General features: G+C 41.1%; 1 protein-coding gene across 8 annotated transcripts in view; it reads left to right on the top strand.

Annotated features, from left to right (window-relative positions):
* The window catches only part of RBM33 (RNA binding motif protein 33), a 102431-nt gene extending 75430 nt beyond the window's left edge, over nt 1-27001 (top strand). For 6 of the 8 annotated variants that reach the window (XM_054192068.1, XM_054192070.1, XM_054192069.1 and 3 more), the window contains 4 exons: nt 8177-8389; nt 9867-10055; nt 19788-19876; nt 20073-27001. In XM_054192068.1, the coding sequence (XP_054048043.1) occupies nt 8177-8389; nt 9867-10055; nt 19788-19876; nt 20073-20121 (540 nt within the window). In that variant the 3' untranslated portion in view covers nt 20122-27001. The remainder of the gene's footprint in view (nt 1-8176; nt 8390-9866; nt 10056-19787; nt 19877-20072) is intronic. The other 2 variants (XM_054192067.1, XM_054192071.1) reach the window with 2 other exon arrangements.
* The last annotated feature ends 838 nt before the right edge of the window (nt 27002-27839 follow it).

Here is a 27839-nt window from a genome sequence, read left to right as displayed (position 1 = left end):
AAAAAAGGAAGTCGGGGAGCCCTGTGATATTCTGGTTATGAAAAAGGCGTAGTATTTTCATGCAGCATTTGGAAATGAGCAATAAACCCTCTCCTCTCAGACCTCCAGTGAGGATGGCCGCTGTATAGAGACAGAATATTTCATGGCTTGGGGGCAGTGAGACGGGCTGTGCTGTACTGTTTGGGGCATATTTGGTTATTGGGAAAATGAAATACAAGGGCTTGTGTGGACACAGGCAACTCGAGGGCCTTAAGGTGACAACCAAACCAGACGCAGATAGTACTTTTTATGGGTTTGTAATAAAATCCTCAAAAGGGGGAAGAGGTATCTACCTAAATTGAATTTAACTTTGCTGTGGATAACTTGGAACTAAAGTGCAATAAAGTATTTCCTGCTGTAGGCTGCGGAACAGGTTTCTCCTTTTCCTCGGGAGACTTTTAAATTGTGTGTTGAAGAAGAGTGCTGCTTCCTCCCGAACACCCTGAAAGCAAGGTGTTTGATATTGCTTGTCGCTCTTGTTAAACCTCAAAGGAGAGTTTTTCTGTCATCATAAGTGTTATAGTGCAAAATTCATATTGATACGATGTTGGTGTTACGGAGTATCTAGTAGCCCAGTTTCCTGATAGGAAATGGCTAAAGGCAACTGTGACACCACTAAAGCGCATTACAAAGAGAAAGAGGTGGTTTTCAGATGAAAACTGATGGAATGCAATCTCTTAACTTGGAAGGGGGCAACCTGCAGATTTGTCCAATTTAAATTTAATATTTCGAGAAGTCACAAATGCCTTTAAGTGGTGTTTCAGGTTTGACCGCTTGGAATAGACCTTTAGTACAGAGGTGTGCTCTGCGCCGGGGGACTCCTGGCACTGTGAGTGGTTGGGCGGGGAGACCGTGGGGGTTGTCCGTGCCAAAACTCTACAAGGAGCTTAGGGCAACACACCAGAGCGATTCAAATTGCCATTAGTTTTAAGCTTCAAGGAACATGAACTAGAAATACTAGATATGACACAAGAAGGGAAGCTCTGGTTGTACTGTTTCTGTTACCCAGTGCTGGCTCTCTGTGCCATGGCTGATGTCTGGCTGAGAAGTGCCCCTTCAGGAGCTCTGGCCCATCAGTTCTGGATTGCTGATATTTTCCAACAGGAGCCTCTTCTCTTGGTGATTTCTCTGCATATGCGGTCTTCACTAAAATTCTCTGTACAAAAAACTATCCTGGAGACTGGCAACTGAGAAGGGAACCAGGAAACTTTGCTGAAAAACATGTTTATCAACATCTAGAGTATGTATTTTGCAGACAGCGATGTAAAAGTGAAGGTATTTCTGAGAGTATTATACATGTCTAATCCAGAACCTTGATTTTGCTGTAGCTTTGACACAGAACTTATATTTTTTTCATAATGAACTGGTGGGTGGTTGTACTAGAGAGACACGTAGTCATGATTTGACATCTGATGAACTGCATTTCTGTCACTCCTGGTGAAACAGTGTAGCACGGGTATGGCTAGGATTCTCTGACGTCTCTTTGGCCAGTCCTTCCCCATGCCTTAGTTCTCCTGTCAGACAGATGAGGAGATACTTAAGGTAAGGATTCTGTTAGTACATGGGATTAAATGGAATTAGCTGCTCTTTTTACAAGACGTTTTCTTCTTGCTGTTCTGACTTTTCATACGCCATTAGGCACAGAAGAGAAGATAGTCATCACTTCATGGCTTGCTGAAGCAGCTTAACAGTGTCTTTATCACAGGAGGAGAACTGTTTCTGCATTTTATTTATTTATTGCTTAATCTGGGTGCTCTTGTTTGAGGTAAGTTTGCCCCACGCAAAAGCTTTAGGCTGGGAAAAATAACCCATCATTCACTGCCCAGCCCCAGAAGTGTCATTTTTCTGGTGTGAACGGGGAATGCTTTGGTTGTTCCGCCACTTCTGTAGTCTGATGTAGCTTTTATTTCTGTGTGTACTGTGAGTCCAAACTAGACCATTATTATGTCTTAAACCAGTTGCTAATGATGAGTTGTCTATTGATGGAATAGTGTATCTAGCCTGGCTGGAGAGCAGGAGTTCTTTTAAGTACTGCTATTGTTGAGTTTTTAAAAAAGACTTGTAAAGGTCTTAGAAGGCCTTTAAAAAAAAGTCTCCAGGTGTTTCTCATTGGCATTTGACAGATTGAAAACAGATCTTCAGCTGTTCAGAAACAGTGCTTGGTCATGTCACTTGGTTGTGGGATATTTGGCAAGTGATTAGGCTTCCTATTCCCAGGTCCCCAGTCTGTCAACTGGCCGTATCAAAGTGGTAAAGCATTTGGAGCTCCAGTCAAAGAGAAATAGCTAATTATTAGGGGTTTGCCTTTAATATACGTTTCTGATAATTGTAGTGGGAAAATATTTGTATAATATTAGGTGATAGTCTTTCTTGCTCTGCATTGTTTTTGCTTTACTGCTTTTTTTTCCTCGTTACATGGGGATCCCAGTTGTCTGTGTAGACATCTGTCTTCTTTACTATAGTTACTTGCAGTATCAGTAAAATACAAGTTTACATTTGAAAACGTATACAGCTGGTGAACAGTAATTTCTCTTGTCCTTGAAGGGAAGATGAATTCAGTAACCTAAAGGATTGGGTTTTTTCCCCTCTTACTGATACTGTAGAGGTACTCATTTTTAGAAATACTGACTTAAACTGGTAACAGATGAGGGGTTTCTCCTTTCTTAAAGGAAATCAATTACGAGACACTTTTGGATTGAGATTTCCCTCTAAGACTTAAGCCTTCATCTCATTCCAGAGAATTTGAGTTATAGCGCATCTGAGAAAAGATGAAAACATTTTAGCTCTCTGCGTGATTTTTACACAAATCAACCGGAGTTTATTTCCTTTAAGTGCTTTATCCGGCATGCGCATCCCTTTACTATTGGGTGATTTTGAATTAGCTTTATAAAGATTACATGGATAGACGCAGCATTGTCGTAGTTAATAGAAACCTGTGCAGCGAGGTCTATGGGCTGCAAGATCACTAACAGTGCCAATGACAGTGAAGTATGGCCTTATCGAAAGGAGAATTCATAAGAGGCTGCCCTGGGACACTGCACCACTGTCCTTCTGTGTATCCTGACAATGTTATCTGTCCTCTCAGTACGGAGTATCAAATGTCTGTCAAGAGTACAGAAATTAATTTAATGTCACCTGAAGACATGCAATTAATCTTTTAGAGGTTTTCATAATACCTTTACAGAAAGAGTTGCCAGTTTGGCGGATTTGGATTTTGGGGTTTAGCAGAAGATAAGGAAAATTAATTTTTCATCAGGGTTAATACAAGCTAGCAGGGCCACAAAGGCTGAGAAAAATGGTTTGGGAATTTGTCAAGTGTTGTCACTCTAGAATAATGCTGCTTAACGTCTGATAGGTGTAATCAAGAGTTGAGATTTCTATAGAGGGGGATTAATCAATTTGCTCACTACAGAATGCAAGTTGGTGATACCATTCCTTCATGGGGTTTAAGAATGAAAATAAGATTTGATCTGTCAAATTGCAAGCAGCTCTGACAGTATCAATAGGCATTTTTATCAGTACATTTTAAAGCATTTGTTATAAATAAATTTGTCCTGCTAATGTTGGTGGCAAATAAACTTCATCTTCCTTGTAAAACTGTCATAATGATTATGATAGAGTAGAGAGCTTCAGCTGGCTAAATTCAAGCAATCCCTTATAAAATACTGCTTTTAGAATTTGTGACAGAACGGTCTTTATGTTTCTCAAAACACAACACTGCCTATATATATGTGTGTGTGTATATATATGTACAGTGAGAGTCTCACTATTGAAAAACAGCCTCGATAAGCGTCAGGGAATCGGTTCTAAAATTCATGGCCATTGAATGGTGTAATTTCTCATTTTTGTTAGCCCAGTTTCTGATCAAACTGTGCAGACTCTCCCACAGTAGAAGTCCGTAAACCATCCGCCATGTAGATCAAATCTATTTGCCTTCATCTTTTGAGTTTTGTTTAATTACACTCAGTATTTGAAATTAACTGATCGTTGTGGCACTGCTAACGACCTTGCAGTACTTGAAATCTGAAAGGTAGTTTTTATACTTTCCCCTGAAGAGAACTCCTGCCACTTTAAAAAAAGGCATTTTCATTACTCCAGAATTAACCTAATAATGGTGAAGTTCCATTCAAGAGAACTCTTTCCTGGCTATATGTTAGGAAGGTGGACCTTTTCTAAAACTTGGAAATTCAGAGCTTGAAGGTCAGAACGATTTGTAATATAGAATTAAACAGTAGACAATAACAGAAAAAACATTCTTCCGTTATTGGGTTGCAGACAAAGAATGGAAATTCACTTCTTTGCTGAGGACTTTAGAGGAAATTTCCAGTACCAATTCAGAGCTTTTATCAATCAAGTTCAGGTCTCTGTGGTGGACTGAGAAGTACTCTACCTGGTTTCAGCGCTTTGCGCATCAAATTGTATGAGGCAGGCCATGACGATGAATAGATGCATCTCTGAAAAATTCAGTGTTGCCCTGTACGTCCCAAAATGCTATAGGAAAAAAAATCAGCTAAAAATGTATTTTGACAAGAGAAGACTTAAAATTCTAATACTTCTTTCTGTTGCTACGTGTGTTTAAATTTGGGGAGGGCGGTGATATAAGCTAATGAAAAATTAGCAATAGAGAAATTATCTTTGGGAAAAGCAAAAGTTGGTTTCAAATGAGCTGGAGCTGAGACATTTTAAGTAGAAGAGATGCTAGCAATTTACCTTCTGTGATTTAGATGTCGTTTTGGGTAGGTTCTGCAGTACAGCCTCAGTTCACTCACCTGCTTGCCTGTAGCTTTGCTGTGTATTTTGATTTACCTTCTGGGTGCTGGCTCTATGTATACCTCATGAGTGACAACCAGGAGTCAACCTATGTGCAGTCATCTTTGCAATCAAACGTCTTTTCCCCCAAAATGTTAATGTTCTCAAATGAGCGTGTGACCTGTAAGCAATGTTCTGAGGTTTTATGGCTTTAAGTCCAGACTAAAAGCTCTTTGCTGGTGTTTTGCTTAACTTAGATCTTCATTGAGGTGCCTGAAGAAGCCACTAATTGTCTTGCGTAGAAGTAGTTTAAAGGATGATGTTGGCGGCGAGTCTAATTTTCTGCTAAATACTACTGCATGGGTTGCTCGTTTTTGCTTGGACAGTGCTTGTCCTTGCACTGTCACGGCTTTAACCTGTGAAAAAGGAATTGGTGCTAAAATTTGTTATCTGAGGCTCTGTTGTATTGCGTCCTAGGCTCATAGGAGTCAAGTTTGCTTTTCATTTTCTTAAGAAAACCACCAGATTTTGTCTTCAGTTGAAGCCAGGGCTACCTGTAATGGGAAACAATGTGTTGCTGACTTGCAGGGAGCGCTGTCAGTCCTTGAGCACCCAGTCGCTCGCTCAGGGACCTCTCTCGAGAAGTGGTGCTGTGGGTTCCTCTCTGCTTCACCTCTTCAAGTCATCTCCTAAAGCAGTAGATGTTCGGAGCACTGGTACAAAAAAAGGCTTTGATCCAGTTGCTTTTTCTTCCTTCTTGTTGCAGGAACAAGCAGACCTTGCTCCATCTCCTTTCCTTACCCTGTAGACTTTCTTTATTGTCTTATGTGGGGTTTCTTATTTCTGAAATGTATTAATTCATTAAAAAGTCCAGAGAGGTTTCTACCTTTTCAGACTTTCGCAGGAGCCTCATGCTAGCAGTGAAGCCCAAAGGTGACATCTGAGAGCCCAGCAGGGAGCAAACCCCATCAAATTTTTCATCAGATTGAACCGATGTTGTGTGCTTGTGCCTTTTGACTCTGTTATAGTTGTGTGTTTAGTTCATACGGTTTTATTTGGTGATAATTGGGCTTGGTAGTTCAATATTGGGTGGTTGTTGGCCATCCTAGCCTTTTATGGGAAATGATTGTTTGCTTTTGAAGTTCAGTAATGAGCGTGTTCAGTGTGTTTTGTACCTGAGGGCTTCACTCTCAGATGCTCTTCCTATGTGCTGGGATCGCTTTTTGGTTTGAAAAGAGATGGTTACGAAGGTTTATGGTTGTTTTTCACAGCAGGCAGTTAGCAGTGATTAGATTTTACTGCCTAATTATTGCGTTTAAATTCCTCCTAGAATTTTTTTTTGTTCCTTTTAGTTTCATCACCTTCCAGCTGCTGTATGGCTGAACAAAAGAAATTATCTGATCAGGGCATAGGGTTTGTGGTGATGCTGATATTGGAACTAATATTAAAATGAAGAGGATTTAATGCTGGTTTCCTGGTAAGGTTTTGTTTGTGTGCGTACGTTTGGGTTTTTCAGGAGAGGAGGAGAGCTGTTGCTTTTATGTTTTTGAGCAGTAATTGAAGAGAGAGACTCTGAAGGGAAAGCTTTATCATTTCTCACTAGTTACTGCACTCAAAGGTTTATATAAAAAATTTTCTGTGAAGCCACGGCGCCTTTCAGTTTTGCAGAGAAAAAACATGTGATTAGAAGTGGAAAAACTAGATGCAGTTTTCTATTGCTTTGTTGCTTTGGACACTGGACGAAAGCCCTTAAATGGGAAGAGTTTCAAGATTTTCCCTGTGACAGATTGTGCTTTTGAAGTGCAGAGAGTGCAGGGGGGTGAGGAAGCTGATTTGTCTGGCGTTTAAGCAGTTGAGTTCTTCAGAAGTTGTTGCCTGCATATGCTTGATAATCCAGAAGGCTTGATTTCGGGGCGCGAATTGTGATCTAGGGAACTTGCAAACGTGAGACTATCCTACATACCACCAGTACAGGACTATTTCTCTTCAAATCATAGCAAAGAGACTTAGTAACCAGTCCTCAGTAGGTGTTTCTTTAGCTTTTGTTTGATCCCAGTAGAAAGGTAATGATTTATATTCTCAATCGAGATAATCTCACTCTTAGACCATAAACCTATTCCTTCAGCAGCGTTGTATTTTGTCTCCTCGTCTGCAAGAAATCTGCCAGTCAGTGTGGAACCCTCTGGTTTGTGACACGTTACAGATGCAAAAGGAGTTTTGACTTGTAAATACTTAAGGAAAGGGAAAAAAAACTCTACATAAATAAAGATGCTTTCATAATTTTTTTTTTTCCTTTAGACGTGCCTTCTATTCGAGAGCCTTCTATTTGCAGAGTTGCCTGGGGTTGGTTAGGGAATTAGAGGAAGCCTTCCCCCTGCAGATGTAATGTTCACTAGTATTTGAGTTCTAAAGTTGGAGTCCAGTCAAGGTACAGATACCGCTGTTGAAATCGTGCAATAATATGGTGTGCTTTATAGATGTAAAAGTACCTGATCTTATCTCGGGCTCTGCTGTCTCTCACCCCAGGGGATGTTTTTCAGTGATTGATCTGATCTGGACAGCAGGACACAAATTCAAGAATCACCTGTCTGGTTGTAGAAAAAAAACCCAAACTATTTGGGTAGAGAGAGTGCAAGGGATTCATTTCTCTCCAGGTGCTTTCAGCTTATGTTTTACTCGATTGCACTGAGAGATGTAGTGGAAAAAGCTATACTGGATGAGAGGAGCACGGAGGTGGTGTTCTGTTGTGCTTGTGATTATAAATATCTATAATAAAAGCTTTATAAAACAAACAAACAAAAACTCCTTGGGGAAAAGCTGTTCCAAGTACAGACAGTGTTTGAGGAAGGAGACTGCTTTAAAGGCTGCTGGTATAGAAGTTGGCGGAATGAGTATGTGCTTCAAAATAAATACCAGTTTTTAACCTTAAGAGAGGTTGGAGTTTTAAAGATGAGCAGAGTATTTGTCTGGTTCTTCCAGCCTTCACAGTTCTTTGCTTCTTCTGCAATAAGTATGTTTCTCTTAAAAATAAAAAAATATAATAACGATACAAAAATAATGCGCACCGTAGTTCCCATACAACCCTGGAAGAAAGAAAAATTTGCAAAGAGAAGTGAAAATGCCGTGCCTCTTTGTATACGAAAAGGCATTACTGAACATTGTAATTACAATAAAGTCTGAGCGTAGTAAACTATACTTCAGGTACCGTGGATTTATTTTGGGCTGAAGCACGATTTCCAGGCCGAGCCACGGCTGCTGGTTTCCTTCCGCAGGGAAACCCGCTGGGCGTTCCGTGGGCACTGGGCGCACTGGATGTGGCAGGAGGCTGCTGAGGGCGAGGGTTTGCAGTGCCTGGACGCTGAGCCGCCTCTTGTGTTGTTGATTTCAGCAGGGGGGAGAGGATGCTGGCTTTTTTCACCCAGAGGGCCAGCCCCAGCGGCCTCAACAACCCCCGGAGCCGAAACAGCAGCCAGTGCGGAAGGTCACATTGACAAAGGGAATGCAGCAGCAGCAGCAGCACCAACAGCAGCAGCAGGCACAGATCCATTCACCAGCTCCTCAAGGAGTCAAAAACATCCAGGGAATCCATCAGCCTAAAAAGGTGATTTATTTTTTTTGTTCTAGATGCATATTGCTGCTAGAAGTTTTACTGTCTAGCGGTGTTGCTCTCTTAATAATGAGCGTTCTGTTTGTCAATTGCTAGTTCAGGGCTGAGTGACCCGGGAGATGCATAATTGCATACAAAGCTTTTAATTTAGAGAGGCCTGTTTGTACCCAGCACAGACTGGAGATGCCTGCGGGTTGTCTCATCTGCTGACTTTCTGGCCAGCACAGCACTCCCTGGGGGAAACGCCTGCGTCGAAACGCCTGCGTCCCAAGATAGCTGCTGTGTAGGAGATGGTATCCGACGTGCTTTCTGGCTTTAAAACCAAGAGTTTTTCTGAAGTTGTGCTTAAGCTTTTATTCCGGCTGCTTCCTGCATATGTAGGAGCACGCAGTGACTGTTTCAGGATGCTCTTTGGTCGATCCTCAGAGTTCGTGTCGCTCAAAATGGTTGGTGATCTCGTAACTGGATTTCTGCACTGCTCGTGCACTGGGAGGAGGTGGGGAGAGGTTTCTGGTGGCACTGGCATGTGTCGTCTCTGCATTTGCAAACTGTTGCGCTCCCCAAAGATAGCTGGTATCTTGGCTCTTAAGTTATATCTTGGTTTTGAACTGTTGGCCATAATCTTCCTGCTTCATGTCAGGATTAAGTTACCTCGCTGATGCAGAGGGGTGTGAAACCCTCCATGGGCTCTTCAAGTAGAGATTGAGAAACCATGTTGAGTGTTAACTCAGTGTTAAGTGTTAACTCTGTTTAATGTTTGTTGCCCTGTTTTGTGGTTATTTTGCCTCTCTCTAACTGTTCAGCCTTTAATTTACAAGAATTAAATCCGTACATTTCCTGCACCAGAGGATACTGTGGTGCCAGATCCTACAGGATTTGGGGGAAAGGAACTTTGGAAAAAAATCGTTTTAACATTATTTGCCATATGCATAGAGTACTCCATTCTGGTAACAGCCCAAGAGTTGGTACCGGTAGAGACTGGAGACACTTGAAGCAGTTTGCTGGTCTTGTGGGTACATTAAACTTACCCATGGGTTGAGAAAAGGGAGCGGGATCACTGATTGCGTTTTATTTTGGCCAGACTCAAAATATGGGAACCGAACACCTGCTGCTAATGTGAGCAGTGTTGAAAACTAGGTTAAATATTTTGATCTGAGAGCCTCCATTGCTTAGTTGATCTGTGCTGATGCTGAGGCTTTTAGCCTCCATGCTATATATATATATTTATATTTACATAAATAAACCCCAATATATAGCTTGTTATCATCCTAAAAGGAGTTTGTATAAGCAGTGGATGAATATGTTAATAAGTAGCCTTTCAAATCGGCAAACAGCAACAAGCTGTTCTGAATCAACGCGTACTTTAATCAAGTCTTTAAGTAAATTGCCAACTTTTGTATCGTCTGTCAAACGCGGTGAGCAGAAGCACTAGGTAAGTAAATCAAAATACCGTTACTTTTGTTGTTGGCAGGTCATTATGCACGGGAGAGGCAGAGGAGTAGCAGGCCAGATGGGCCGAGGACGCTTGATGCCAAATAAACAGAACCTGCGAGTGGTGGAGTGCAAACCTCAGCCCTGTATTGTGTCAGTTGAAGGGCTTTCTTCATCAACTACTGATGTCCAACTGAAAAACCTGCTGATGTCAGTGGGACCCATTCAGGTAGGTCAACCTCGGTTTATCATTTTTCTGCCAAAAGGCTTTCATTCCGGAAAGCTCAATTAATTCCCTGACACTAAATACAATGTGTGTTTATTGGTAATTTATGTTTGAAGGCACCCACGCACGCTACACCTGGTAGCAAAGACAAGCGCGTGATGATACTGCGGCACGGGAGGGACGGGAGGATTTTGCTAACCGTCACATTCCTGCTGCAAAAGTCTCCTTCATTTTGGAGTTCTTGTGCCCGTGTTATTTTCTTAGACGATACGAGCATGTCCATTCTCTGAGGTTAAGCCCAACGATCGTATCAAAGCAAATATATTTTGGCCGCTGTCCTTTTTATTGTTGACTTGCACCTACCCTCTTTGTTTGACATTTACCTATTCCTGTCATTGCAGTCCTGGGGTAAGAGCACTTAATGACCACTGGGGAGCGGTCATTTTGAACTGTGGAGCACCATCTATTTTTTCAGATGAAAACACAGTCTCCTTTGAAGGATTTTCTTTTTTTTTTTTAGAAAGTTCTCTTTAGGAGGGGCTTGTGAGCAAGGTTATAACACATGCACACTATGTTTGTGTTGTGTAGAAACGCCTCTGTCTGTATACTGCCTCCTGGAACTGATGTATCAGTTAAACTGACTTTAGGAAAACAGGAGGTTTTCAAAGCACTGAAAGGCTTAGGAGACCCCGTCTGACTTACTGTTAGTACATACGAAAATATCAGTCAATGAATAATGAAACATACAGATGAGAAATTCTTTTTCCTTGCTTTTTTTTTTTTTTGGTTTTGGGTGCCCCTTTTGCCAGGATCAGCGTTTGCAGACAGATGCAATGCATGAATTGGAGCTATTCTGTGAGACTTCCCTATTAGTGGGATCGTCTCACTGTTGCAAAACGCACGGCTCTCCTAAAGATGTACACTCTGCCTCACTTCTTCCCAACTCAGTAAATGGAATAATGCTGAATTATTTACGTCGTCAATTCAGAGAGGTTTAATTTGTTTGTGAAAGCAAAAATACTCTCACAAAATACTTTGTCCCTTCATGTTCCGTAGTACTCTTGGAAATTAGTCATACAGTTCCAAAGCGCATTTATTCAGTGTTTACTTGCTAAATCTTGCATGAGAATATTAGAAGGAGATTAATAGAAAACCTGCTAGGAAATCCTCACAATTGAGAAGTTGTTATTGAGAATGTGCTAAAAAATTTATTCGGTACTTGCTGTTTCATGGCAGACTCCAAACTCTGGTGTCTCAATTCAATGTCACAGACAAATTTAGAGGGATGTACTTACAGGAAAAAAACAACTAATTTTGCAGTGGGATTTGGTACATCGCAGTGCCCTGCACAGCTTGTATTCTTGCAGCAGCATCAGCTGTACCTTTGGAAATCATGGTTTCTAAATCATCATCTATTTTCACCATATCAGAGATCTAGAAGTAGTACTTAAGAGATGCTTGAACTTAGCTAGCGATGCAGAAGGCTTGTGTGCTAATCCTGCACTTGAATTTCAAGTCTGACTTGTAGAAAGCTAGAAATTTCCTGGCTAGTTTGAGACTGAATAATGTTTCACAAGTGTGGATAGTGAGATGTGCGGGGGAGAAGCGATCCTTTTGTACGAAGAGTATGAGACTGGGAACCACCATATGCAGTATTTATCTCTTTTTGGGTTTTGGTTTTGTTTGTGGGTTGTTTTTTTTTATGGTAGTGTGGTGTACCATAGAAGTATTAACACAGCCAATGAGGAAAAGACGGCAGCAATTTTAAGTGCCTTGTAAGGCAAGAACTGAAAACAAAATGTTAGAAAATCTGTGTTGTACCTGTTCACAGTAATGGCTTCTGTACAGATGGTGCTAGATTTTGGAAGGGGTCAAAATCCCGGAGTGCACGAGAGGATTTTCTTGTAGCTATAAATTGTTTTTACTAGTGTTTTGTGCTCAGTGCTGTACAAATTCCCCTGCAAGTGGAAATGGTGAGGAGGGTGTGATAGGGAAGGGATGTTATACTTGGTTCTTCCCTCGTTCTTCCTTGAAAATGCACGTCATATAGGTGACTTGCAGTGAGGAGTGCAGCCATGAGCCACTGAAGAGAGCCAAGCAGTGAATGGAAGAGTTCCTTGCCAGGTGGGCTTTGGGGGTTTCATGCATGAGGACAATAACTAAGAAGCAAGGACAGGCCATGGCCATCACCTGAGCAAAGAAATCTCGGGTGCATTGCAGCTGGGTGAACTGAAATAGAAGGGATTTGGGGAGATGGCTGTTGTGAGCAAACAGCAGGGGAGAAATTCTAGCTGTTTTTCGGGAAATCAGGCAAAGTGCCTAGATTTTTAGGTTATTCAGATGGAGTTCAAGAGAGCAGGGGAAGGTGAGTGTGTTGTAGCTGACTCCATCTTTAGGATGTAGTATATCCTCTCTTTAGTTGTTGACTACATTCAGCAAAACTTTCCTCTGAGACATCAGTTTCTTAAATTTTATTTATCATGGGGGATAGAGGATGTGTGTCAAACTCATGCTTATTTTTCGCAATTGTAAAAAGCCTTTCAAATCAGAATAAGAACTTAAGAAGTTTTTTCCTGCCTGGATGGTGTCTTGAAATGACGCGTGCCGATTGACTAGCAGCAAATCCCTGGTTTAAGGTAAAGACTCCCAAACCGTAGGAGGTACACCTCTAATGGTAAGCAAGCATCTTGCTTCAAAGCGACGTGCAAACACAGCTCCTGAGTCTGAATATTGCCTCTTGTGTATCAGTTTCTGCTGCGGTCCAGACGTGAACGTGGGAATGGCTGCACTGAGGCATAGCTCCCAGGGAAGGGGAAGGAATACTGCCCAGCGTTATCTCTGCTCTTGGACAACAAGAGTATATTGTGAGCACTTGTCCCATCTGGTACAGGACCTCGGCTTAATCTGCACCATCCGTTCTAGTACATCGGTGGAGCGACGGAGCCCACACCCACTCCTATTTTCAAATGTGTAGTTTGGCTCCTGGTTTTGTTGCAGTGTGTTTATCCTGCATGTGTTGTCTTGGGAAGAGGATCTTTGCTGGCAAAACGGAAAGTTTTAATGTATCTATGGAAAAAGTCTGTGTCAATGGAGTGAATGGGGATGAAGAGATTGCTTTGTTTTCCTGGGTACAAAAGGGTTGGATTTTTATTGTTAGCTTTTTCATGTCAGTGTCGTTATCAAGGTACAAGTACTTTATGCAGTTCTTGGGAAGTCGAAAACTTCCCTCATTTTATGAGGTTCGATGCTCCTAGCTTTGCCATCAGCTTGCATTGAGGTGATGGTTCTGTAAATCAGGGTTTGGGGATAGCTGGGCATGCATAAGAGAAGATGAAGGAGACTTTTACAGTTGAAGTTGGAAATTCAGCATTTTTCCCCTTCCATACCACAGAAACGGAGAAAATTGTCTTTCCCCATATATGAGCTTTGAAAAAATACCCTCTATTGCCTAATCACTGAAGACTCTTTAATTCTCATCCTTGCTTCATTAAAGCTGCTCTGTTATTAACATAGGAGAAAAAAAATACCGTTAAGATTCTCAAGGTACTGAATAAAAGAAAATCTTTGGGGCTCCAGGAACAGCCCTTTAGTCATAGCTGCGTTTTACAACTCAAACATGATTAAATTAGCAGGAAAAGTACTTCCTTTCAACATATGGTTTGCTGTCAGACTCGTTTCTGGAGAAAAGCTTTCAGATACAACTAATGTACCTGCAGTAAAATCTGAGTGATGAATCTAAAATAATGACATACCATAAATAAAATTACGCATTCCAAAGTGTTGGAAAGTACAGAAGATTTCTGAGCACACCACCAAACTAGAGCCTCCTGGGGACTGCACTGGAGCAGTGACATTCAGTACATATCCATCCACAACCACTTGCCAAAGTAGATTACTAATAAGTTGCAAAGGTCATGCAAAACCCAGTGCATTTTTTTTTTTGGTGCTCTTGAATCTGGGTTTAATGTTTATACTGCCTAAAGAGGATTCTGTTCAGCTAGTTATTGCCACCTTCAGATTTTTATTTATTTTTTTTAGGATGATGGCAGGTAGGGGGGAGCATTTGCTACATCTGCAGATAATTTGAGTACTGAGTGATCGTTCTGTGGAGATCATCATCTTTAATCATATTTTCTTCCAGCAAATGGTTGCAAGCATAAAACATCAGTGCAAAATCTCAGTATTGCTTTGTGAAGATTGAAGATCAGAAATTCTGATGTTAAAAAAAAAAAAGGGGGGGGAAATTAAATCTTGAAAAACTCAACCGTTGTATATCAGAGGTGATGAGACTGTCGCGTTTGTAGGTGTATTTTGAGTAGTTTTACAAATACGTGTTTTACTCTGATAATGCAGTCCTTTCTCTTCTGGTCTCAGAAGGGAAAAACAATTGCCATGTTGATGTGCTTCTCTTCCGCTTTCTTAGAGTGACAGTGCGACCTAGTGCTCAGCTAGGGTAAAGGCAGCTGTCTGCACTGACAGTATATTCAAAATTGATTAATTTATTTTTAGTTTAAAGGCTTCTCGGTGGAGATGATGAGCGTGCCCAGAACATGAGTGCTCTGCCAGGGTCAGCAGGGCAAGCTCCCCACGTGACGCAGCACACAAGGCGCGCAGGGCTGGCGTGGTGACCTGTGTGGTCTTCCTACCTGTAAAAACCACTTTCAACCAAGAGGTTTTGCCAGCTCCACCGACTGTGGGAGAAGACATGGGCAGTCCTGCTCCATCCTAGGGGCTGGGGAAGAGAAGAGCGGCTCCACAATGGGCCTGTGCAGGTCAGCCCTGCTGTAGAGCAGTGTGTGAGCTAGAGGTGCCCGTCTCTGTGATAGCAGAAGGTGCTTCCATCTCATCTCATCTCATCTTGCATATGGAGATGGAAAGCTGAGTGCTTTCAAAGGCAGAAAGCAGGAAGTCAAAAGTGCCAAAAAAGCAGGAAGGAGGGACAGAACGTGGAAGAGGTCAGTTGCAACAGCTGAGGATGAAATAAATACATTCTGTCCCAGCCTCTGCCTGGTAATGGCTAGTAAGTGTCACTCCCAGGGAAGGTGCTTCACGTGTCAGGAGACTGTGACAGTAACTTAAAATTTGTCTGCATTTACTGATGAGAGGGAAGAATAAATAGAATCCGGTCTTTCTTTTTAGAAGGTTCCTGCTGTGCTGCTGTTCGTCTTGTAGCAGAGCAGGTTGGATCACACACCGGAGATGATGTTAGTTAGGAAAGTTTACACTTTCTTTTTCCATAGGTCCCTTTTTTAGCAGCCTTGTATGGACTGCCACTTCTAGTCCCAAACTCACCGATGAACTGAATGTACAGTCTATTAGGTAATCCATTTACTTCAGTGAAAGAAATTAAGTAAAGGAGGAAACTTTTATTTCCCGTGGGTCTCCTATAACTGAAATGAGCGCTTGCTCCAGTCTTACTCAAACCTGCTTGGTTTCCACCTCCCAGTGCTCCGTTATCTCCCTTTTAACATCTTTCTCTGTGTAACCTCTGAGGGCTTTGGTGTCAAAGATGTTTGCTTCCTGCAAGAGATCTCTCGCTTTCTACTCACGGATGTCCCGCGGCTTGTCTCAAGGCTCTTTGTTTTGCAGAGAAGCTTAACGAGAGATCGTTGCGCTGCTATTATCATACAGGCTATTTCAGTATTATTTTCAGTGATATTTTAAAAGTATAGATTTCATGACAGAACGTGTGTAAAGGAGAAATTTGAGGGCAGTGTAGGTCTGCAGGCCTAAAGAAATGCCTGCAGAGGGAACGGTCCTTTTATGATATTTGTGCCTTAGTCACTGGTAATAGTTCAGTTGCAGAAAAAGGCAGAGCTTCTGATGTTTGGGGGTTTTGTTGATTGTTGAATTATAATAGTATGTTTTAAACCGGTTGTAGGCATGAGTGATCATGAAATATTGATTGGTGGTGTTGCATTTTTCCATTCAGTACAAGATCTGCATCTTCCCACGGCAGTGCCTAAGGAAGCAGAAAAAGGAGATAATCAAAATCAGTGTGAGCTCCATGCTGCCTGCATCCTTTCCATATAAAATACTCCTCCTCAGCCTAAACCCGTCTTTTTTTATTATTATTTTTAATGCCAGGAATACATCAGGATGTAATCTCTGTTCTCCAGAGTCAAATGGGAACATGCCCAGAATACCCCTAATCTCAGGTTGGTCTCGGGAAGTGCTGTACGGCAGATCTGTATGCCTGAATCCGCAAAGTAACCAGTCATTTGAAATCCCTTGGAAGTTATTGTGTATATCGTCAATCCTTTACACCTGAGTGGATCCGGGAAGGGGTTTTCATCCTCTGGTGAACGTCTGACTAGGTCAACTTAAAAGAGAAGATGTGAATGAAGTTGTTTTCTGAGAGCTGTGACGTTTGGAAGGATTGTGGTATTTCAGTTTAGGAATTCATGATAGAAGGAGATTCTAGTGGAGCACAGAGTGGCAGCAGGGAAATCTCCTGTGGGGGAAACGTGAGTGTCCCCTTGTTAAATGGGAAGTCAAGTGATGCTCAGTAGAACCAGCCCGTCTCCAGAGGCAGCGCTGTGTGGCTGGCTGTTCCCTGCCTCCCCCGACCAGCCTTTGGCATCCTGCAAAATCAGCAGATAAGAGTGATACTAAATTCAGATCAAATTCCTGATGAGGCATGATACTTTGGGAAAGATAGACTCATATTTTTATCATTATAACGGAGATCATAAGACTAAGGATTACTTTAGTATTATGTGTTCTTTGAGAAGAACAGCTGTCATTAGTACTGTATGAAGACCTGTCCAATGCTCTTAACTTCTCTGTGATACTACCTCAGGGCTAAAACCAACACACTGAATTACTTTTTCAGAAATGCCATTAATCTGTGGTACTCGCCCTATCTGAGCATTATTGAAAGACGGATTTAATACAGATTCAGATGTGTCTGTCGCTAACATATAGCAGGGTATTAAGCCTTAAAGCATAAGCCAGAAGTCTTCTGGATTTTGTAAGGGGGGAAAAAAAAACCAACTTACTACCAATAGTGTGCAAGACATTTGTGTTATGGACTCGGGTATCAGCCATCGCGTGAGCTGTTAAGGACCTGAACCTGGGACAGGTCACTGGCGCCATCCCCTGTAGCAATCCTTGTGATATTTTTGGCGATGTGGTGTTGCAGGGGGGCTGGCACTTCTCACAAAGGACTGATATTTTTGCAGAGACCTGCTGTAGGTCCGTTTGGCTTTGTTGGTTTAAATGATGGACAAAACCTGTTCTGAGCAAACTAGAATTTTGTAAGTCTTGCCCATATTAAACATCGTCAAGCAGAAATATTTTCTTCAGGATTAAAAATTGTTATCTTCCTCCTAATTATCACATACTGCAGATTTCTTCCCCCTCCTCTGCCCCCCCCCAGATCTGTATTTTTTCCCACCTTACTCTGGCAGTGATCCTCCCAGCCTCTTGCTATTACAGCTAGCTCTTGCTTCAAGGCTTCTCGTATAGCGATTTGTAGGAGACGCATCCATAATTTCATGCTTCAAGTGTAAGGTTTAGCAGCCAGAGAGGTCAGTAGGCCAAAAATTAGACTTAACTGCTTCCTTTAAAACCATGTAGTTTCTGGTCATGATATTAGATATTAACTCAAAAACCCCTCATCTCTGAACATGTAGTAATTTCAAATAAATGTCACTAACTTCAAAAGCAAACAAGGTCAGTAGCTAAAAATGTACAAATACTAGATTAGTTGATTTAGTTATACAGAGAATCATGCAAGAAGAGCCTTTGTTCGGTGAAACTTTTTAAACTTGTTATAACATCTTCTCCAGAAGTAGTTAGGCAGTATGAAAAGAAATCACAAAAGTTTAAATCTTTCCTGCTGTACAGTACCGCACTGGAAATACAGATCAGGTGTGCTGTGGGGAACCAAAAATAATACTGAAAACATTATAGGTGGGCATCTGTTTTCATGCAAGTTCTACGATAGCAGGTTTCCGAAAACTATACAGTGCAAATAACCCACTGAAGCTCATCAGGGTTGCTGAATCCTTTAACTTTTCCTCAGCTTCCGCTTTGAAATCACAGGAGTGATGGAAGTATTAAACTTCCGTGGTTTTCCTGGCAAGAGGGAAGATTCCTGTCAATTACAAGAAGGTGCAAAGTAGCTACTGCCAAAATTAATGACTTCCAAAATCACAGATAGGCAAGTTACAGGAAGAGCCTAGAGCTGAATTGTCAGGCCTGAATGCAAAGAAAATGGCTATCAGGTGCCAAGGCTCTTGTTTAAATAAGCATCTTATCAACAAGAGTCTTACCTGTTCAAAAAAGATGTAAGTAGGCAATTTTAGTAGCAAATTGCCTCTAGGCATTTGACATCTTGCTTAAAATGCTGCATTAGATTGAATGAACAGGGAACACGTTAGCTGCATTAAAAATTCTTTTGCTGAGAGATCTTAAAAGTATGTCACCCTTAAAAATGTATCAACAAGTGGGGTTGTACGTAGATTCCCAAGGAATAGTTGTTAGTGTAAAGATACGTGGTATGTTCTTTAATAGTCTAGGTGATGATACAGAGTTTTTTCAGGTGAAATTTAAAATTCTGGAGACTTACCACCAGAGTGCTGGAATCATCCAAAACAGGGGGATGCTGCTGAATTCCAGGCGAGATGCAGGAGGAGAGAATTGCATTTATACACAACCACCGGGAGGTTATAATGATATTTAGAAAAGTTTTAAGGTTCCTATATATGTATGTGTCTGTACATATATATGTACATATAAATACATAAATCTCAGCACACAATTGGATTGGCTTTATGTAGGAACTTATGCACAGAAAAGAGAGATGTCAGGAATTCTTTAATTTTGCATCCAAAGCCATAAGAGCAACTGGAAACTGGATGCTGAATCAGCACAATTCTGTCTTGAACGTGCTGCGGTGTAGGTCATTAAACATCCAAAACCTGCTGTGAGATACTGGAATCGCGGGATCGCTCTCCTGGATCATCTTGGCATTGCCTGGACTTTCCTGCTGCAACAGGGAGCAAGGACATGAGTTCTCCAGAGCCCTGGCTGAGATGTGCTGTAGTTTTGGAGACCTCAGTACTACACACGGCTTTTTTGGCAGTCACAGCATTGTGAAATGCTGCTCTCTTGGTATGGGAAGCACATATCTCATGGACTTGCCTGGGTAGATGTGTGTTCCATGGCTTCCCATCACTAGGACTACTTGGAAGTGGTGTCCTAGGTCTCATCCAAGGTCATGTGGTTGGTAGTGTCTGTTAAAACCTAGCCACTTGTTTTTGTTAAAATAGTGCAAAGATACACAGCCTAGGGATCAAAACCTGTTGCTTTTTTCCTGTTTCTGTCCTGTTTAACCTGTGGAAAGCCTCCATCCCTTAACGTACATCAGGTGAACAACTCCAGGCGCTTGTGTGTGAAGTTGAGCTCTTCCCAGTTGAACGCTTCTCATTCAGTTGGTGAGAGTTGGGCTGCAGAGTTTGGTTGGATCGAATTGAAGAGCTGTTGCCTTTGCTTAATGAGTGATGGTCTGGGGTTTCCAGTTAGTACAGTTGCTTAATGCTTCAGCTCAAACACTTGCAGCTGGGGCCCCAGCTGCAGTCTCGGAAGTCTCTTTACATTCCCTGGACACCAATAAGTGTTTCTGAGAAAAGAAATATGACAAAATTTCAACGGGTTTGATGCAAAATTAATTTAAAGGGAACTTCTAAGTGAACGCTAAAAATATACTTTGGCTTTTTGTCTCTGCAGAGTTTACAGATGCTTCCTCAACAACGGAAAGCCATAGCAAAATTCAAGGAGCCAGCACATGCTTTAGCATTTCAACAGAAATTCCACAGGTAAATAACTAAGCACTGCTACCGCCTCGGTTCCTTCCCTCCCTTCAAAGATTAAATCAGTCACCTCTGCTCAATGTTTCTCTTAAGCCAATCAAGCATCTGTTTATTAGTGACCTTCATAGAACCTCCTTGTCTGTTCCCCACCCCTAGAATCAGTTTGAGTACCAGGTTTAAATTTCTTTTAACTCTTTAACAGGCACATGATAGATCTGTCCCACATAAACGTGGCACTGATAGTTGAGTGATGTCTGCTGAGAGAAACCCTGACAGTAACAGAAGCGCGCTGTGGACCTGCACAAGACGCAGTGGCAAAACCATCGGATTGTGAAACCTTTCAGCTTAGTCTTTAGTTGCTGTGTTGAACTACAGAGAGCGGCAAGTTGTCCTCCAGAAGAGCTGAACTTGAGAGGATCTGCAAAGGTGGAATTTCTGTTCGGTTTGTTCACGTTCTGTTGTAACCACGTGGAACTACAGAATTTTTTTCAAAATGCTTTCAGTGCATGTAGACACTGTTCTTCAAGATCCTACTGTGTGACCACAGTGACTTGAGAGAGAACGTTTACATCGAAAGATTTAAAAACTTTCTTCATAGCAAAGAATATTTGATAATGGTTGCTCTTATCTTCAGTGCGAGGTATTTGAACGAAAACTCACTTTTCTAAACAAAACACGTTAGTTCCGTTGTGTGTCCGAGAGCACAGAAGGTTTTCTTGCATAGATTTAAAGGTGGTCTACTTCACGGGATAGCAGTATGCTGAGAAGCTTTGGAGGTGACACTGGAAAATTGTAGTTTCGCTCTTTGTAAATATGTTTAGTCTGTCTTTGCATTTTTCTATTCCAACACAGACTTCCATCTTCTCCTTCCAACTCCGCTTATTCCGTAAAACCCTGCGTAGGAATAACATTGCTGTATTTGCCCTTGGTTTTTAAAAACAAGAATCTCTGCCCTTCAGTAGCATCGTGGGGTAGTGAACTCCCAAGCTGTAACTAGGTTGTTTTAAATGACGTTGCCAGATACAAGGAAAAAGAAATATTTAGTGGCTCACTTGAAAAATGTTACACAGGAAGAGCGGTGCATTCCTAATAGTTCTTTTGGGCTAGTGTTTCGTGATTGCCGTATGCTTTATTTTGATTAGGTTTTTTTTTTTTTCTTTGAGGTTTATTTTGTGACTAATGCTGAATCATAAGAAACCCGTAACTGAAAGGACTTGGTTTGATCTGTTGTTCCCAATAAATGCAGGACTATAAGGACACTGTGAATCTGCTGGTGAACGTGGCAGTTCCCCAAAATCACATGCAAACATTAAGGAGCTTATATTTTATTCAAAGTAAAATCCATAATATTTCCTTTTGGTTAGAACCATCTAGATGGTGTTGCCAAAGGAACAGGTTTTCCTCAGTTACTTCTGAATAAACTTATTAAAATGTCATCTTTATATTGGATTCTAGTTTTTATGAACGTTTCCTTAGTTTTTAGACTGTGAGCTTTTGCTTCATCCTTTATTTTAGGAATACTCTTAAGCACTCCACCTACTATTTGGCGGGGGGCGGAGGGGGGCCACTTGTAGAAACCTTATAGGTTTGTTACCTGAGGGACGGCAGAAGAACACTATTGGTATGTAATGAAACAGCCGTGAACAGGGTCCAAAATAGGCATGCCAAGTGTGGAAGGATGAGCTAAGCAAGTTTATAGTAGTGTAGGTTGGGTTTTTTTGAGGATTTAATGGTAACCAAGTCCCAAAGACCTAATTGGCTTTCTTACAGTTTTGGTCCAGAATTTCAATTAAGTAGAAGTTACTAAAAATAATGATTGAATAATAAATACTGTCAAAAGTCTGCTGGGTAAAACTGCTCTTTGTTCACTGAAATAGTACAGAATAATGTGGTGCTTTGGAAATACTGCACTGGGGAAAAAAGTCTGAGAGAATACTCTAAGCCCATTTACAGCCTAGTGACGGGACGCAGTAACAACATGAGAATTTGTGCGTGCAAGTGAGTTTTACACCCGTCTGTAGTTCCCTATTTATGCATAATACTCAAATAACATCCAGCACAATGGCTCTACGTAAGGTGCTGTTAGTGCTTCAGGGTAGACCCAAGCCCGTGCCAGAGAACGAGCCGCAGGTAGGAAGCGCCTGGTGGGAGCCCACCCCGAAGACTCGTGCGAGCTGATGCGCCCCGTGCTGTTCGATCCCTCGCACCCTGAGCACTAGGACCCCCACGCTGCCTCCTCAGGTTGTGTCCGTTTTAGTTTTAAGAAAGAAATGCTTATCTTTAAAGCGAGTCATTAAACAGTTATTCATCCCGTTAGGGAGCAGCTTCTCTGTGATGAGGAGGATGGGAAGACCTCGGAGAGGAGCGACAGTCGTGCGTGTCTGGGAGCCTGGGTTGGGTGCAGAGAGCAGGCAGGCCAGCAGCTGAGTTCAGCAGTAGGAACATCTGCAGTTGATCAGCTGTCCTGTCAGAAGCAAACCTTATTGGGGTTAGAGGGTTTCTTGGAGCCTGAGAATATGGGTTTGATTCAAAAGTCAAAGAAGTTTGTAGAAACGCTCCTGCTTTGGGTTTTGAATCCATCCCAAAGAGGCTGAGGTTCAGCCAATTTAAGTTTTAAGAATTTTTATTCAGTTGGTTTTTTGTTTTTTGTTTTTTTTTTTTTTTTAAAAAGAGACAAATGCGTGGCTTTGGAATACAGACATGAAATCGCCTCAGGTCTATTTAAATGTAGGAGGCAACGTAAGCAATGCCTGTTTAATGGCTAGATGCATCCTCTTTAAAGGCGGTTGCAGTAAATTATTACTTGTGCAGAGAGTACGGGCGGATTGCTGGGGATTTTAGCTGCTTATTGCAGTGCCTGGGTATCTCACTATATGTAAACATACTACATATATGTATGTATGTCTATATGCATTTTATTATACACATACATACATACTCGCACCCTGTATTGTCACCATATCTCTCTAATATCTTTAATAACTCAGTAGCAAAAGTAGCAATTAGGTGAGTCGTTTGTTCAGATATTCGTGTTTTGTTAGTTCTGAAATCCCAACTTAAAAGTGGATCTCTTGGCAATGGTCAGTTTGGACAATACAGCTCTCCTAGATCCATTTGTTGTCTCCTCCCAAAAAACCACAAAGGCAGTAGAGGTAAAGGTAGACGGACGTGTTCTTGCCATGTTCTCTTTCAGCACATAGTTAAATCTGAGCATCTTAAGTTAACTTTCTTGGAAGATCTGTTGCAACCATTATCTTGTTCTTTCTTTCTCATGCATTCAAAATACAACGCAAAATGCAAAAAAAAAAAAAGGCATTTAATGTAGTATGTAAATAATTGACCTTTTAAAATTAAAATGTTACTCAAAGTGCTTACAGTCAACCACATCTTAGCTATTTGTTAGTTTTTTGTGTTGTCTTATCTAAGTTTAATGGATACAGTTCCATAAATGTTGATGTGTTTTTGTGTATATCTTCAAATTTTTATAAAGATGCTAGTAAGTCAATACATATATCCTGATCTGTGTATTATTTGTTCAGTTTTTATTAGCATAATTTTATAATGATTTTAATAGGTAACTCCAATAGGTGATTATATGGAGCCAACCTTTTTTTTTCCGAATTATTTTGTTTTCTTCTTGTAGCGCTGGAGAATTCTCTTTATATCTAATCATATTTTGCCTTGACTAAAAGATTGGTTTGGCCGTATGATCTGTGGTATTTTAGTAGAATGTTCTACTTCTTTTTTTATTAAAAAAATTACCTCTGTCCTTTAACTTTTGAGGGGAAATACAGTGCACTGTCAGACCAAGGCATGGGGTTTCTAGGTTTGTTCCATTGTGCTGTACAAGTACAAATTAGGTCTGTCGTGTCATATTGTTCTCAAAAGTTTGGGATATTTTGGTTTTACCCGTATAATTCAAGTTGGTCATGTAACACGTTGGTTCGTCACAAATGTCAGCAACTGATGTGGCACATAAAGTGTATGGTGGAACCGTGTGCGGTGTTTGCAAAGCTCGGGGTCATTGGCGCTAGGCAGGAGGAGGACAGGTCCGCAGCATCTTCATAGCTGGAGGAAGGGCTGCCATGCAAATGTTTTAACTCTTAAGTAGTGGCAGAGAATAAATTTAGACAGGGATATTGTTCTGGGACCGCATCCATCTCCAATATGACTTTGCGAAAGAAGAGTAAATACCAGCACCTCATCTGTGAAGTATCTTCAGATACCTAGTTTATTCCCCACTTTAATTCTGAAGACTCACTTCAGATTTCTAAATTTGTGTAAAAAGAATTTCCTTCTAGCCATTAAAATGCCAAGCAGACCGTGCATTTTAGTACTTTGGTGTTAGGTTTCCACTGCAAGTGTTTAGATGAGATATTTTTTTTATTTTTTTTTATTTTTTTTTTTACAAACTGTGGGTTATTTCAGAGTAACCTTGAGGGTCTTCATTTCTTCCTTAACATTATCTAGCTATTTAGAACAAGAAGCTTAAAAAAAAAAAAAAAAAAAACACCTTCTACTTGGTGCTGATTTTTTTTTTTTTAGTATTTTTTTAAAATCATAGTTATCTTTTTTACCTGTTTAGCTTGAAATCGCGCAGTTCTCCCAGCAGCTGCTGTAGGCGCTTCCCCTGGTTGCCCGCAGTAACTGCGTGTCTGTATGTGTGCGTGGGTGCGTTGCCCGCAGAGCTGGGGCGAGAGGGGGGGCGGGAGGGCGCGGGCTTCCCATTTTGGGGTTGTTTGGTTTTTTGGGGGGTTTTTTGGCCTGTTTTTTGTCTTAACTCGGGAGATACCCTGGGTTTGTTCTCTGGCGTAGTATTTTGTTGTTCTTGTCCTTCGCGTAGTGCTGTGTGTGTTACGTGGGTCGTGGTGCTCGAAGGCAGAAATCTGGCTTCACCTGGTCACCGTCAAAAAGGCATTTTTGTTCAGACACGAACCTTTTTCTAAAATTATTTTTTGTGCCTTTTTATCTTTTTTTTTTTTAGCAGCGTGTTGGATGAGAAATTAAATATGAAGGAAACCAATACTGCACAAATAGCAGAAAGTTAGCTGTATTATAGAGGTCATTTAGGGTAACATAGGTCGTTTGTTTCGATGTTACCTTAAATCATGCATTAACCTCTAAGGAATACTTAATTAAATACTTGAAAGGATTTTATCTTTAATTAGTATTCAAATCCTAAGGATTTTATGTAAGGTTTTTTTGTAACCTGATTTTTAATGGTACAGATGACTTGTTATTCACATGAGCACAGCGTCTTGTGTACAAAACCACTGATTCATATTGGATCCTTACGTATACCATCTTCTGGTGTAATACGGTTGGGAAGGATCATTTTGTTCTTTATAACGCTGCTTTTTGCAGGGTTGGGGTTTTTTTCAATTAAAAAAACACCTCCGTTTTCTCCTTCTGTGCTTTTTTTTTGGTGGAAAGTATGGTCCTTATTGCACTAAAGAAAACCTCAAAGGGCAAGTTTCACCTCACTGGGTCTTTTAGGTGCCTGTGTTGCTTTCTCACTTCTTGGTTGGATGCACTGATTTTTCTAACTAACTGGAAATGGGCTTTAGATATACACCGTTTTTCAACAGGTTACACTGCATTTATTTAATGTAACACCACGCGGGTTAAGCGATCTTTGCCATTTAAATAATTTTAAACGGTATTACAGATTAAGAAAACTTTTGCAAAAGAACCTGTGTACAGTTCAGTGTTGGCTGTATTGCAATGTTGTGTGTAGTCACCTGGAAGATCACAATTTAAACCAGACACCTCTGTATTAATGTTAACGTTTGTTTAGTGGGTCAGGATTTTCTTTGTGTGTGTCTAATGGTTTTTTAATGTGCATTGTATTTTTCCCTAGCGTCTGTCAGGCTGACTTTGGAACCTTATGATTTTATTTCTATTTATAGAATAACAAAAACATTTTTTTTTTTGCAGGATTTCTTTTGCAGGCGGTGAAATGTCTTTCGGCGGTTTAACTTCTAATTAATACCCATTTTCACTTACAGATGCAGCAAAGACAAGATGCTAACACTCATTTATTCACAGCTGATCCTCCGTACCATTGCATACAACTTTTATTGGTACAAAGTGCCCTTAGAATCAAGTCAACTTTCTTTTTCCCCGTGGTACCCTTTCCCTCTGCCCTATGCTTTTCCTCATTTCCACTCATTTGCCCCCAGTTTTCCGTTCCCACAAGGATATTTGTATCCTTATTACATTCCTGCTCTTTTCACTCCCTGTTTGCTTCTCCGGGCCTTTTCCTGAGTGCGTTGCATTCAATTTTTTGCTCTGCTTTCTCTTCTTACAGCTCTTTTGAGGATACCCAGAGCCTAGCTCTCCCACCCTGAAACCGCATCCTGCTGTCCTTCTCTTTGCACGCTTTGATATATAAAGCTGAGGTTGCTTTTACAGGTGTCGCACCTCGGGAGATGCTGCCCATCCCAAAGCACTGGAGAAGCATCACTTTTAACAGTTTTGCTTTGCAGTTTTTACCCATAAGGGAGAACTAAAACGTTATGCGTGCGTGTTCTAGCATTGGTGGCAAGCCAGGAGAAACAGGATTAACAACTCTTTTATCCTTTTCACTTCTCCAGGAGTTCTGTTCTTGAATTCAGTGATAGTAATAGCACTTTTTTTGTTTATTGCCACGTAGAAATACGAACACTGTCGACACAGTTCTACCTCCTATTACTATTACTGAATGTGATCCTTCCTAACCTGTAAAGTCTTAAACACTGTACGTATTTAGGTCTTTTGAGAATCACTTCAAATGTATTGCTCTAATCTGGATTACAGAGTTCATTTATTAGCAGTTCAGGATATAAATTCAGCAGCCGACTGTATCATACTGACTCCACTGGGGGTTCATCTGCCTCATGTTTTCTACAGCATCATCTGCACAAGGTGTTTACTACTGATTTCTTGAGTGTAATACTGGACTATACCAAATTCTCCGCTTGCATGAGAGATCTTTCTGTCGTACCTATTTAAGTGAATGTAAAAATGGAAACGCAAAGATGATCTCATGTACAAGTTTGGGTTTTTTACATGTAATTCCATGTTTAAAGTGTCAACATGTAAATATATTTATTGTACCTAAAATATGTCAATAAAACCTGATCTTTATCACGTATCGTCTGTTGTCGCTTGATTTTCAACTTGAACTTCTAACTTGTTGGAAGAAGCGTCACATAACGCGTTATTTTACTGTTTTTATTATGGTAGCACCTCTGGGCCCCTGCTTTTACATGAGCACCATAGTGGGGGGGGTCATTGAGCTGTGCCAACGTGCCCCAGGTGGAAAAACGAGTGAGTGAGGGGAGGTGGTGGTAACAGGGCTCGTGCTTGTGTGGGTATTCAAAGGGTCCGGAGGCCAATGGGGATCTCAAAACATGGGTGTAGGAGGAAAGATGATGAGTGTAGAAGCTTTTCTGCTTCTTTTCAGCCATACTGACGTATCTAATAGAAGATCTCTACTTTCAAATATTGCTGGTCTTTATTTATGACGTAAAGAGGAGCTCTCGGCAAGCTCAGTACGGTCACCATCAATTACATTATGAACACAATTATGTCAACGTAAATGAAGGCTAATTCTGCTGACGTATTTTGTATCAATAAAAGAGGTCAGAATTGACCACCTTGCACTTCGTAGGGTTTTTTTAATAGTTTGTTAAAATTATTCACAAAGGTAAATGTAAAACATCCTACTATCGCCCTGATATCCCTGGAAGTGGCTACCTGTGATCCGGCGTGTACGTTTTCAGAGAAGCATTACGAGCACGTCACATCACACTGGGGGTAGATCTCAAGAGAACATCGTTACTTGGGGACAGGTGATGCTCCAAGTTGGTTGTTTCTGCCTGTACCCAGGTAGAGGACATAATAATGACCAGCGACGCAGTGACCTTAGAAAGCTCATTGAGGTAAAAAAATGCCTCTGATGCGGTGATTTTTGTAGTGAGCAATG

Source organism: Rissa tridactyla, chromosome 2 (genome assembly GCF_028500815.1).
Source record: "Rissa tridactyla isolate bRisTri1 chromosome 2, bRisTri1.patW.cur.20221130, whole genome shotgun sequence".
In the NCBI taxonomy this organism is placed as follows: Eukaryota; Metazoa; Chordata; class Aves; order Charadriiformes; family Laridae; genus Rissa; species Rissa tridactyla.
Note: the sequence above shows the minus strand (reverse complement) of the source record. Positions and strands in the feature narration are given on the sequence as shown.